Below are 12,020 nucleotides of genomic sequence, written 5' to 3'. Positions count from 1 at the left end.
TTTCATGTTCCTTGATTCATGTCTGGTCAATGCTGCTGCCTTTGGTGGTCCCTCTGTAGACTTGTCCACAGCTGCATGGGATGCGGTAGACTCCTTCAGAGGTGAGAGGATTCCTTATGTCCTTTGCTAAACGTAACATTTGTTGGATTTTCTTAGTGGGTCTGTAGATAGTTTGTAGGTTGTGTTTTTTCATCAGCTTCCCTCTGAGGTCAGTGGTTCCCTTGATGTCTTGTAAGAACACTTTTCCTCTGGGTGACTCTTCAAAGGACATGGCCATACAGCCAGGAAAACTCATAGCAACCCACTGAACTGTTGGAGTATGGTTGTATTTGTATGAAATGTAAATCAAGTGTTTACTGCTGATGAGCAAGAGTGTGTATTTTTCAGTAATGAAATAGTTAACAGCAGGCTAGTAGGCTTGAGCAAATTTTTCGTTATTTCGTTAAATTCGTTAAAAATTCGTTTCGTAAGCAGTTTTGAATTGATATTGAACCATCTGCTCACTGCCCTTACAAATATTACGAATTTGAATAATAAAAGTACCTTTTTTCGTTTGTTTCTGATGTCTTCGGATGAAGCTGTAGCCCCTCTGAGAGGAGAAGCCATGTTGGCATGCCTAAGGGAGAGGCATGGCCATCGATCTGCTAGCATTTAAAAAAAAATGTTGCTTCAAAAATCCCCAAAAATCAGTGGATGGGTCAAACATTATGAAACTTGATAGGCAAAGAGTACTTAATTTTTGCTTCCATTCTGGCAAATTTCATCATAATAGCTTTCATAATGCAGGAGAACGAAGACTCTGAATATTGACCATTAATGAAGCAATTCGCCATAACGAGAGAAAAAACTCCATTTCCCAGAAGCCTTAGCAAGCCAATCAAAGTGGAAGGAAGAAGGACAGGGAGGCGTGGCTATCGATCTGCTAACATTTTAAAAAAATGTTGCTTCAGAAATCCCCAAAAATCAGTGGATGGGTCAAACATTATGAAACTTGATAGGCTAAGAGTACTTAATTTTTGCTTCCATTCTGGCAAATTTCATCATAATAGCTTTCAAAATGCAGGAGAACGAAGCCTCTGAATATTGACCATTTATAAAAGCATTGGGCTGAAGCAAACGTTTCTCCAATAGTACTATGCCCACTTGCAAACTACAATTCCCAGGTGTTCCAGGCCCTCTCTCCTCTTAACATTCCCCACCCCCTTTTGTCCTCACTTAGAATCATAGCGTCATTGAACAGTAGAGTTGGAAGAGACCTCGTGGGCCATCCAGCCCAACCCCTTCTGCCAGGCAGGAAGACACCATCCAATCCCTCCCAACAGATGGCCATCCAGCCTCTGCTTAAAAGCCTCCAAAGAAGAAACCTCCACCACAGCCCGGGGAGAGAGTTCCACAGCTGAACAGCTCACAGTGAGGAAGTTCTTCCTAATGTTCAGGTGAAATCTCCTTTCCTGTAGTTTAAAGCCATTGTTCCGCATCCTAGTCTGCAGGGCAGCAGAAAACAAGCTTGCTCCCTCCTCTCTATGACTTCCCCTCACATATTATACATCATGTCTCCTCTCAGCCTTCTTTTCTGCAGGCTAAACATGCCCAGTTCTTCAAGCCACTCCTCATAGGGCTTGTTCTCCAGACCCTAGATCATTTTAGTTGCCCTCCTCTGACCATCTTGACCAAACTTTCATACAGTATGTGAATTCTTGGAAGGTATGAGAAGTTTAGAGAGAAGGAGGGAGGAAGAGGTTTGAATTTTGGACTCCAATTGTGGCATGATTCCCCACTCTGCCACCCACTTGGGCAAGTCACACACTCTCAGCCCAGAAAAGCCAATGGAACAGGAAATAGCACTTTCAAACCAGGAACTAATTTCCTTATTCAGAGGCTGATGGCCATCTGTCAGGAAGGATTTGATGGTGTACTATGATTTCTGTTCCTGGGTGATAAATGTCATTTCCTAATTGGTTCTGTCATAGAAACATGGCAAAATCTATGACACTGCCTGAACTTTGTGCAAGCGACATGGATGGAACATATTATGGTTTGGTCCACCAATTTAACAAAGTTTCAGCCACAAAAACAAAGTTTCTGAAGTAGAACAATGACTTTCACAGTAAAGACAACCCAATGAAACAGGAAATAAGACTTTCAAACCAGGAACAGATTTCTGCAATTATTAAAAAATGGTTTATTATAAAAGCTATGAAAATTCGCCAAAAATCAGAGGATAAGGGAAACATTCCAAATTTTGGTGAGCTATCAGTATTAAATGTGTTCTACCACTGTACCATGTTTGAAGAAGATCACTCAAAAAATGAGGGCGGGAGAGTCCTGTAAAATCTCCCCTCGTGCTGTTTTTTTTTGGCCACTGCGCATGCGCGTCCGCCATTAACGAATTAATTTAGAAAATAACGAATTTTCGTTAATTTCGAATTTTTGGGGGGGGCAAAATTCGGAAATGACATCAGAAACGAAACGCTGGCGCCCCCTACTTTTGAAACGAGTTTAGAATCAATTTTTTCATGGATCGCTCAAGCCTACAGGCTAGTTTTGACTGACAGCCTGTTGTGATTGCTATGACCTATCAGGCTTGATTTCCTGCCTTTTGAGGGTTGGAACTTCCTCTGGACAGAGGAATGTGTTTCTTATCTAATCTCTGTGGAGTTCGGCTTGAGCATTCACTGAAGATGGACTATGAATGCTATGCTCTGAAGCCGAGAAATGCAAACTGTAAATAGACATGTAAATAAAGTTAATCAACAGTTGGACTTCGTCTGCTGGAGTGTTTGTTTGACCAGTGCTGTTTCTCAGCATGGGAATACAGTCTGGAGAAGGAGGTGGGACCGGGATGATGAATTTTGGAATTCACTCTGCAACCCATCATCCCCTGATATGAACATATTAGCTTTCTTCTTTCTGCAGCAGCAGGTTTTTGCTGAATCGCCATCATTTCTTCATGAATGGCCTTTTGATAGGTGTGTTAGTGTGAGAACGAGAGCAACCATGAGATTCTTTAAGTGCCCCACCAATGCCACCCAATGTGGGGACCTCCTACTGGCCCATCACTAAGGCATCAAATGCAGGGATCCCGTTGGGGTTCCTTTTTTTAACATTTTTACTCATTAGTCAATGGTCATTGAATTATTCCCCAACTATTCTAGTTTAACTTTCTTAAAATTCAAATATTAAGCAGGGGGGAGGGCAGAAGGATACAGTTACACCACCATCTTCCAGGGCTACAAACCATCCCATCTCCCTGGTTTACCTTTCTCTTTGTGTCTTTTTCTTTTGTAATTTATTCTACCCTTTCAGCAGTAAACTTACCTTCCTTAGAAGTGTTGGATTTTTTATCACTTCCTAAAAAGAGGGAAAAAACAAGAAGGTCAGTTTTTTGGGCAGTGGAATCCCCACCCTCTGTTCATGGCCTTTGGAAAGGCTGTCTCTCTCTTAGGTCTGCACAATGTCTCTTTAGCTATGCGAGTAGGTGTTTAAGGGCCTGTCCAGCAAAACCTTTATCCCAGAAGCTCCCGTGGCAATCACAACCGTGGCCAGACACTGTTCCCTGTAAACCCAGAAGCAATTGCTGCAAAAAGCAAAAAAAGCGAGATTTCCAGGTACAGGAATATCGCGGTTTTAGCCGAATATTCGGATCTTCGCACGTCTGTATGTCCCTGCAATCAGAAATCATGGAATATTTTGTCTGGGTTTGTTCCTGTATTTTAGATGTTTGTTCCTGATTGGTCAGTTCCTAAAAAGAAGGTGACACTTGAATAGAAGGCAAAAACTTTGTTCTGGGAAGAGGAACTTCGTCCTTCACCTGAACGGTGAACTACCTCCTGGCCCACCACAATTGGCATCAAATGTGAGGATGCCCTTGGGGTTCCTTTTTAACATTCTTACACATTTATATACAGTGTATCAACACTGTCTTTGCTCATCTACTAAATATTTCACAATTCTTCTATTCACTTAAAATCCAGTTATTAAGCAGGGAGGAGGAAGAAAGATACAGGCATTTTCCAGAGCTGCACACCACCCTGCCCAAACTGTTCTCTCTGTATCCTTTTCTTTTGTAATTCATTCTACCTTTTGAGCTGGGATTCACTTACCTTCCTCAGAAATGTTGAATTTTTGGTCACTTGCTAAAAAAAAGGGAAAAGACAAGAGGGTCAATTCTTTGGGCAGGAAAGGGCTGCAATAAAATCCCCATCCTTTTTCATTGCCTTTTGAAAGACTGTGTCTCTCCTAGGTCTGCACAATGTATCTTTGGCTATGCATGTGGGTGTGTTAGTGGGATTATCACACCTCGCAAATAGAGAAAATGAATAATGTGCTTGGATCCATGAACTAGTGAAAACCCAGCATACCACAGGAGCCAGTGTGCCTTAGTGGTTTGAAATTGGTCTACAAGGCTGGAGACTAGGGTTTGGATCACCAATCAGCCATGAAACCCAGTAGGGACCCTTAGTCAAGTCCCACTCTCTCAGCCTCAGAGAAAGGCCATGGCAAACCTCTTCTGAACAAATCTTGCCCCACAAACCCTGCAATAGGGTTGCCTTTGGGTCATCATAGATTGGAAATGACTTGAAGACACATAACAAACCCATTCCCCGTAGGTATGATTCAGATCTCAGGTTCTGCTCCAAAAAGTAAGTGTACTTGATTGAATTAATTTTCTTCACTTAGAAGAAACCGTATTTTATTTATCCAGTTATTTCTTTTATTCACTTACACCATGCAATCAAGGAAGCTCTGAAATACTATGTTTCTCAGAGTTGAAATTTAATTAAAATTATCCTTAGCAATTTGTTATTATATTCCATAAAACTGGTCCAATGCTTTCTATTACAGTGTGGCCTGTTGGCAGTTGCAATTTTGCTTCTTCTTTGTTTCATGTATAGCACACATCACTGTGGAAGTCTCCTTCCGCTTATAAAGTAGGACCCATGCATCTGGGGTGGATAGGTTCTCGCACTTTGTGTGAATGGCTGAGTGAGGACTCAAACCCTGTTTTTCATAGTCCTAACCCAATATTCACATCACTACTCCACACTGGCTGTTGTGACTGCGCCTTCGCGGATTATGGTTGATGGTGATGAGATTAGAAGAGGAAGAAAAAACCCTCGTGATGAGGGTTCACTGGAGGAGTTGTGCAGGAAGCGACTTAGAGAGCTATATGGGGGATCTTCTAAGGAAGATTCAGATGGGGAGTTTGGGGAAATGGATGCTGAGGAACAGGTGGTGGCTGGGGAAGTGGGCACTGAATGGGCACAGCCACCGGAGATGTCTGGGGATTTGGGGCCTATGGATACTGCTGAACCTGGGGTTTCTGCAGGAGCAGATCCCACTTGGGATGCTTGGAAAAGGGAGGATGGTTCTTTAAGTGTTCATGGGGCTAAGTGTGGGCAGGATGATTGGGACTCCGACGAATTGCTAGGTACTCCGGATCCACGAGCTCTAGCTGTGTGGAGTTCGGACTCTGAGTAGATTTGGGACACCTGGTGTTTGGGTGTGAGTGTTTGGTCACCCAGGAGGAAGGGGAATAAAATGGGAATGTTTGGTCACTGCACTTTGCGTGTGGCAAGGTGTTGCTGAGGCGCCATTGGGATCTCTGTGTTTCCGTGAAGACTGGACTTGGACTGTGATTTGGATGTAAGTTATCTGGGACTGCTCTGCAGCGGAGGGATGGAACTGTATGGGTTTCCCTGGACAGCATTCTGATTACTATTTCTAGCTGCTGATACCATTGTGGCTTGGCTTTTTGTGTCTTATCGTGGACCTGGTTTGGATGACTGCACCCTCTTCGGACTTTGGATTGGAATTTGACCTGGCTTCTGTCTTCGCCCTCTGACTGACGACTACTCCCGGCTTCTGACTACTGCTTTGCCTTTCGGAATTGCTGCTGCCTCCTGACCTGACCTTGGATTCTCCTGACGACGGCTATTCATCATCCCTTTGAAGCTCTCGGCTTTATCTGCACCGTGGAAGCAGTTTACTGCACTTCTAGTTTGTTTTGTTTTCAAACCTGTTTGCTGTTTTTCTTTTGGGAACTGTCCCTTTAAATCCGCAGAGCCAGCTGGCTGTTTTCAGAAACTGTTTGGAGCCAAAAGAGGCTTTTGCACTTTCAGTTATACTCTGCAGCTTCTGGAAGGTTTCAAGTCTTTGTTTATTTTGCATATTTTCTAGCAGTTAACTCAATTTGTTCTCCAAAGCTGAATTGAAGAGTCTTTTAGTTTTTATTGAATGCCAGTGTGGAAAAATAGCTTGGCTTGTTTTTGAGTTATATTTTTGTCCGAACTACTCTTGAAACACTGATAAGTGAAGTGTTTCATGGATACCCTCTGTGTTTATGTTACTTTTGGCTTATCTTCTGAATAAACTCTGTTTTGTTTGTTAACTGGCGTCTGATTCTTGACACTGGCTCTCACATACACTAGTGGAACCAAATTTCCCAGAAATACTATGACCACGTGGGAGCCGTTACATCTGAGACAGGCAAACGTGGAAGGCCAGGGGCTAAATTAGAACCACAGGGGAACTTGGAGGGCTGCATCTCTCCACTGCCCTTCTAGAAATTATGGGAGGGCATTTTCCACAAGTCTTAGGACCTTCCTGGGTGATTTTAGTCCCACAACATGGAGGGAGCAGTAGTCATATCCGTTTTACTCTGTTTCAAAACTAAACTCTTAGACATAGAAGTACATGCCTCAATTCACCCACCTCATTTCCACTCCTGCCTCAATAATTTGGAGTAAAGACAAAACCGGAAAGCAACACTCACCCGAGACTGGTTTGTAGTCATCTTGATGTTTTTCTGCAGAGAAAGAATCAGAGATTAAAACCCATAAAACTACAGCTCCTTCCTTCAGCCTGGCTCACTCTGCACTTGACCATTCGGGCCAAATATCTACATCCAAGGGGCACAGACTGGTTGGAAACCATTTATATTTCCTAGTTTCTTTTCTATGGAGGGGGCTGGATAGCTACACTCAGTGCTGTTGGCTTCTCCACAGCTTTGAGAACAGCCTTGGAAATATGTCTCCATTCAATCCATCTCAATCCAACGCCCACCTCAGCCATCTGGAGTAAACATGCAACCAGGGGGGCAACACTCACCTGAAGTTATTCTGTGACCACATTGACGTTTTTCTGCAGAGACAGAATTGGGGAGTTAAAGCTGGCTCTCAGGGATCAACACCATTTCATTCTCTGATAAAGAAGACCACACACCCTCCTCTTCCTCCTTCCACAGGGACGGAGGCCTTTCAGACTCTATAGCAAATACATTAGCGAAATGGGAAGCCTTCCCAGGCAACAGGCTGAGACCTCTGCTCATGATGTGGGATAAGATAAGGCAAATGGAGTAGTCCATGCCTCCAAGATGTAGGCAAAGCTGAACCTTCCCTTCAAAGATAGGGAGTCCTCAAAAGGAAAATGATCCCCAACAACCACAGAATGCCTCTTCCCCACAAGGAAATGCACTCAGAATTTACTCACGGAAATAAACAGCAAGCCCAGCAATTGCAGCTATCGCGAGGAGAGCCCCTACAATACACCCAATGATGAGCCCAAACTTGGAGTCTGAAGGTTAAATAGAAAATAACAAAAGAATTACAAAGGAAACCACCAAACCAAAACCTTTATGGAACAGTTCATAGATGTAGAAAGAACAGGGCAGTCCAAGGCTAAAGTATGCATGAAAGACCAGCCCGCACAATCCCATCAAAGTCTGCAGAACAGGACTTGAAAGTGGGCATAACAGAAGAGCAACCAGGTTCAGACCTACCATTAAACCTGGGCCCCAGTGGCAGGAGAAAGGACCACCACCCTCCATGACTCTTCTGAGGGACAAAAGAACAGCCAGCATCTCCTGAACTTAATCTCCTCCCGAACTCCATTCCTTTTTTCCTTATTGATTGTGTCTTATTTAGATGTTAAATCCAATAGCTCAAGTTCACTCCCCTTTCCTCAACATAAAACAGTTTCAAACCCCGTTTCTGTCACAGCACTCGCTTTGCTGAGATGCTTTAGGGAGTGTGTTCACTTTGCTGAGATGCTTTAGAGAAAAGGGAAGTACAGGAATCCCTTTGAGCCATGGATCCATCTTGCAAAACTACCATGGGAGCGGTAGCTTTGCAAGACGTGTGGCTGCTCTTGCGCTATTATGCTAGCTCACATCAGATCAAGGCTCGCATCTTCAATTAATAAAACAAACAGGAGACGGCTCATAACTCAAAAAATTCACAAGTTGGGTCACTTGTAAGCTAAAGTATCACTCTAATTTAAATATTTACAAACTTATCACAGCCATTCAGGATCAGAGGTTGAAAGATGTCAGCCAATCCTTGCATAGGGCAGGGAATGTTAATTTACAGACCACAACACACTGGCTAAAAAAGGGCTGGTTAAAAGAAATGCTTGGGACCAGAACTTGTTTGGAAAACAAAGTTTGTGTGCATTGAACCATTTGGAAGTGAAGGTGTCACTATCTCAGCCAACTGTATAAACAAATTTAGAGTTTTTATGATTTCCAGATTAGATACTTGACCTGTATTGGTATGGAAACTATACAACAATAATGCAGATGGCGAAGTGCTATTGATGGTGCCTCTGGGTGGGGAGGGGGTTGCCCTCCTCTTGTCTCCCCCCCCCCCAGAACCCTCCCTCCCTCCCTCCAATGACTCACCAGGCTCCTCCCAGGCCACATCCACAGGGTTCAGAAGCCCATCATGCTCCACGTGGCATTTGTAGCGTTCCCTCTCCTTGGGGTCCACTGTGATGCTCCTCCAGGTGTAGTAAGTTCCATCCGAGTTGGGGGACACCAGGCCATGGAAGACATCCTGAATCCAGACCTCCCCATCCCTTGTCCAGGTGATGTCAATCTCCTTGGGGTAGAAGCCCCCCACCCGGCAGATCAAGGTCTCCATCCCATCATAGTCCACCTTGCGTGTCACCTTCACTTCTGGTTTCTCTGCAAGAATTACATCAGAATTAGGATAGGACTTCGGCAGGGTGAATGCTCTTGTCTGGGCTACCTGGGGAAGGAGTCCTTAACAATCTCCAGCTAATTCCGACCTGCTCCTCCTAAGAAAAACTTGATCACACTGATCAATTGGAAGATGTTTTAAAATAAGCAGCTGTGAGTAGTCTCTTGTAGGACAAAGGAAAGGAACACAGCAGCTCCAAATTTTAAGCATGAGCTTTCATGAATGTAAACTCACTTCTTCAGTGCTTGCCCAAATGCATAAATATTAGGGCTGTGCGATCAATGAGTTTCAGTGCTCACTATGAAATTGGGGAGAGAGCTGAATTGTTTTTGAGGGTGTTTTTGAAATTACAGACCTAAACATTTTTGTGACTATAACAAAGTAATGAAATTTGTGTTACTTTTTTGTAACTGTGCAAGTGGGGAAACTTCAGGGGCTCAATTCTCCCTCATTTTTAGAGCTATCGTGATGAAACTTGCTATAATTGTACCAAACTTTTTTCACTATTAGCCCACCAAGTTTTGGAAAATTACATTCATACACCAATTTTTTTGAAAAATGTTGGAATCTTTAACAATTTTTTTTTTAAAAAAAACTACAAGAGCTATCTATTTGGATTTTATGTACAACTAGCTGTATCCAGCCATGCGTTGCTGTGGTCCAGTCTGGTTCAATGGGAAAGAAAGGATAGAAAATCGTGTTATTTTCCAGCTGGGAAAGGCCATAGGCCCCTCCCAGTACCAGTACCTATTCCTCCATATTATTGAAAATAATAAAAACTCTAAAATCAGGACAGTAAATAAAGAACACCACTCAGAAAACAGGAATTCCAAACATGAAACAATCAGGACCAGCTAATACCTTCCAACAAAAGATTTCCTTAGGCACGAGGCAGCCAGGCTTTAAAGTTGCAAGGCTATTCAATGCTAATCAAGCTGGCCAATTGCAGCATTCACACCTGCCTCCAGCAGACAAGAGTTCTTTCTCCTACCCTGGACACTCCACAGATATATTTATATAATGATTTTATTTAATTATACTATAATACAATTATATGATATTATAATGATATAATAAGTAGTGGTATCTCTTACTCACCTCGCAGGGTACACAATAAGGATTTTCACTCTCAGTTTCCCTCCTTTCTGTGGCTAGGCCACAGAGCCTTGGCTTTGTGTACCTTGCCAAGCTAAACTGAGTGGCAAGGAGGTGGGTCTAGCCATCCCTTTCGGCCCTGCCCAAGCTAAAGGGAGGAGACTGCTTGGCCAGTGCTAGCGCCGTTGCTAAGGGGAGGAGCTGTCTTCTATGGTGGTTGCTAAGAGCAGAAGGTACTGCTTAGCTGTTGCTAGGGGAGGAGGAGACTGATTGGCCGTTGCTAAGTGGCAAGTTTTACCTGTCTCAGGTGTAACAGGTTTGTAATAGTAGGTATGTGAATACCTTAAAACACTTGTCAGTTTGAATGTTACATTGTGTCCAAATTTTGTAGCAACTGGGAAGTTGTTTGGGAGGTATGAGGTCCTCACAAACAGACATTACATTTTTATTTATATAGATTCACAAGATAAACAGGGCATCAATCCTTGGAAGTTTCAGAAATATTCACCCATCTACTGATTTTGGGGGATTTTAAAAAAAAATTAGGCAAAAACATCCCCCAAAAAGCCACAACAGCCATCACCTTGAATGTCTATCCAACAGTGTGTCTAAATGACACACAATTAACAGAACCAACTTAGCACAGATTTATACCATTACTTACTCCCTTTAGCCCTCTTTGGATTCAATAATTTATTTACTATTATTAGACTGACTAAATGGCTGGCTGCTGGAGCCCTCATTGGGCTTTCTGGGAAATGTAGTTTAGGGCAGGGCCTTTTGCATTCTCTGCTACAGAGAACTACTTTTCCCAGAATGTTGTGTTCTCAGCCTCCTGCCCAGCCCAACTAGCTGCCCTTCTTATAGAAACCGGCAAGCAGTCTCAGTCTGGCAATGGCCTTTTTGGCTTTACCATAGTTGGTTAATGCTTATACTGAAAATTAAACTGACTTTGGGAGGCTTCCGAATGTTACTTAATCTTGATGAAAACTATTGGTGAGTGTTTTGATTCTTAAATATTTCTCCCCTTTTTTGCATGTTTCTTAATAGCAATTCGTTTTCATGAATCTAACAAATCACTAATGACTTAAGGTTATGGTTATGGAATTCGCTGCCTAGGGAGATCAGGCAAGCCCCCACCTTGATGGCATTTCGGAAGAGTCTGAAAACTTGGCTTTTCACTCAGGCCTTTGGTTAAGATCATCTTTTTTCCATCACAATTATTATCCTCCTCAACCTTTTGCATTGGTCGCTCTTCCCGATTCCTGATTGATTGATATTACTCAGGACTCCTCCCTACCATACCTAATGTGACCTTAAATGATTCTAATGCACTTTATCTATTTATGAATTTGTTACCCATAATGTGCACCGTACACTTTGCTTATCCACTATTGCAACCTCATTGTTTTTAACCTGATGTTTTAATTCTGCGTTGTGTTTTTTAACTTATTGTGTATATTTTTTATTGGTTTTTGTTTTTGTCCTGATGTTTTATATTTTATCATTGTTTGTATTTTGATTTTGCTGTAAGCCGCCCCGAGTCCCCTTTGGGGGAGGAGGATACAAATAAACTTATTATTATTATTATTATTATTATTATTATTATTGGACTAACGATAATTTTGCACAGCCCTAATAAATATGCTTTAGAGTCTGAGTTTTTAATACTACTTAGTACTGCACCTGAAGAAGTGGATTTATATCCATGAAAACCCATACTGGAATACAACCATGTTAGACGTAACTTCCCTTCCTTCCCCTTCCTTCCTTCTTCTAAAAAAAATCTGGATTTTGTTTGTTTCATTTTCTGACTGAGAGAGTGGACCGTACAATTTCTGGCGGGAAATGGAAGGGAGGTTGAATGTTTGGAGGCTGTCAGGCTCTTGGTGACACCCCTTCACCTGTCCTCAGCAGTGTCTCATTCCCGTATTCCAGGTACTT

The 12,020-nt window shown here is 42.6% G+C and overlaps 1 protein-coding gene and 1 long non-coding RNA gene across 3 annotated transcripts in view; both read right to left on the bottom strand.

Moving 5' to 3' along the window:
* LOC134296891 (uncharacterized) overlaps nt 1-2,525 on the bottom strand; it is a 113,780-nt gene extending 111,255 nt beyond the window's left edge. Inside the window, exon 1 of the long non-coding RNA XR_010003713.1 lies at nt 544-2,525. This is a non-coding gene — a long non-coding RNA (uncharacterized LOC134296891). The remainder of the gene's footprint in view (nt 1-543) is intronic.
* The window catches only part of LOC103282626 (major histocompatibility complex class I-related gene protein-like), a 233,254-nt gene that overhangs the window by 119,837 nt on the left and 101,397 nt on the right, over nt 1-12,020 (bottom strand). For both annotated transcript variants that reach the window (XM_062972911.1, XM_062972912.1), the window contains 2 exons: nt 4,104-4,136; nt 3,319-3,351 (listed from right to left, as the gene is read on the bottom strand). In XM_062972911.1, coding sequence (XP_062828981.1) covers nt 3,319-3,351; nt 4,104-4,136 — 66 coding nt within the window. The remainder of the gene's footprint in view (nt 1-3,318; nt 3,352-4,103; nt 4,137-12,020) is intronic.

The sequence above is a fragment of the Anolis carolinensis genome, chromosome 2 (assembly GCF_035594765.1).
Source record: "Anolis carolinensis isolate JA03-04 chromosome 2, rAnoCar3.1.pri, whole genome shotgun sequence".
NCBI classification, from domain to species: Eukaryota; Metazoa; Chordata; class Lepidosauria; order Squamata; family Dactyloidae; genus Anolis; species Anolis carolinensis.
The sequence above is the reverse complement of the archived record's forward strand: the minus strand, read 5'-3'. Positions and strand labels throughout refer to the sequence as shown.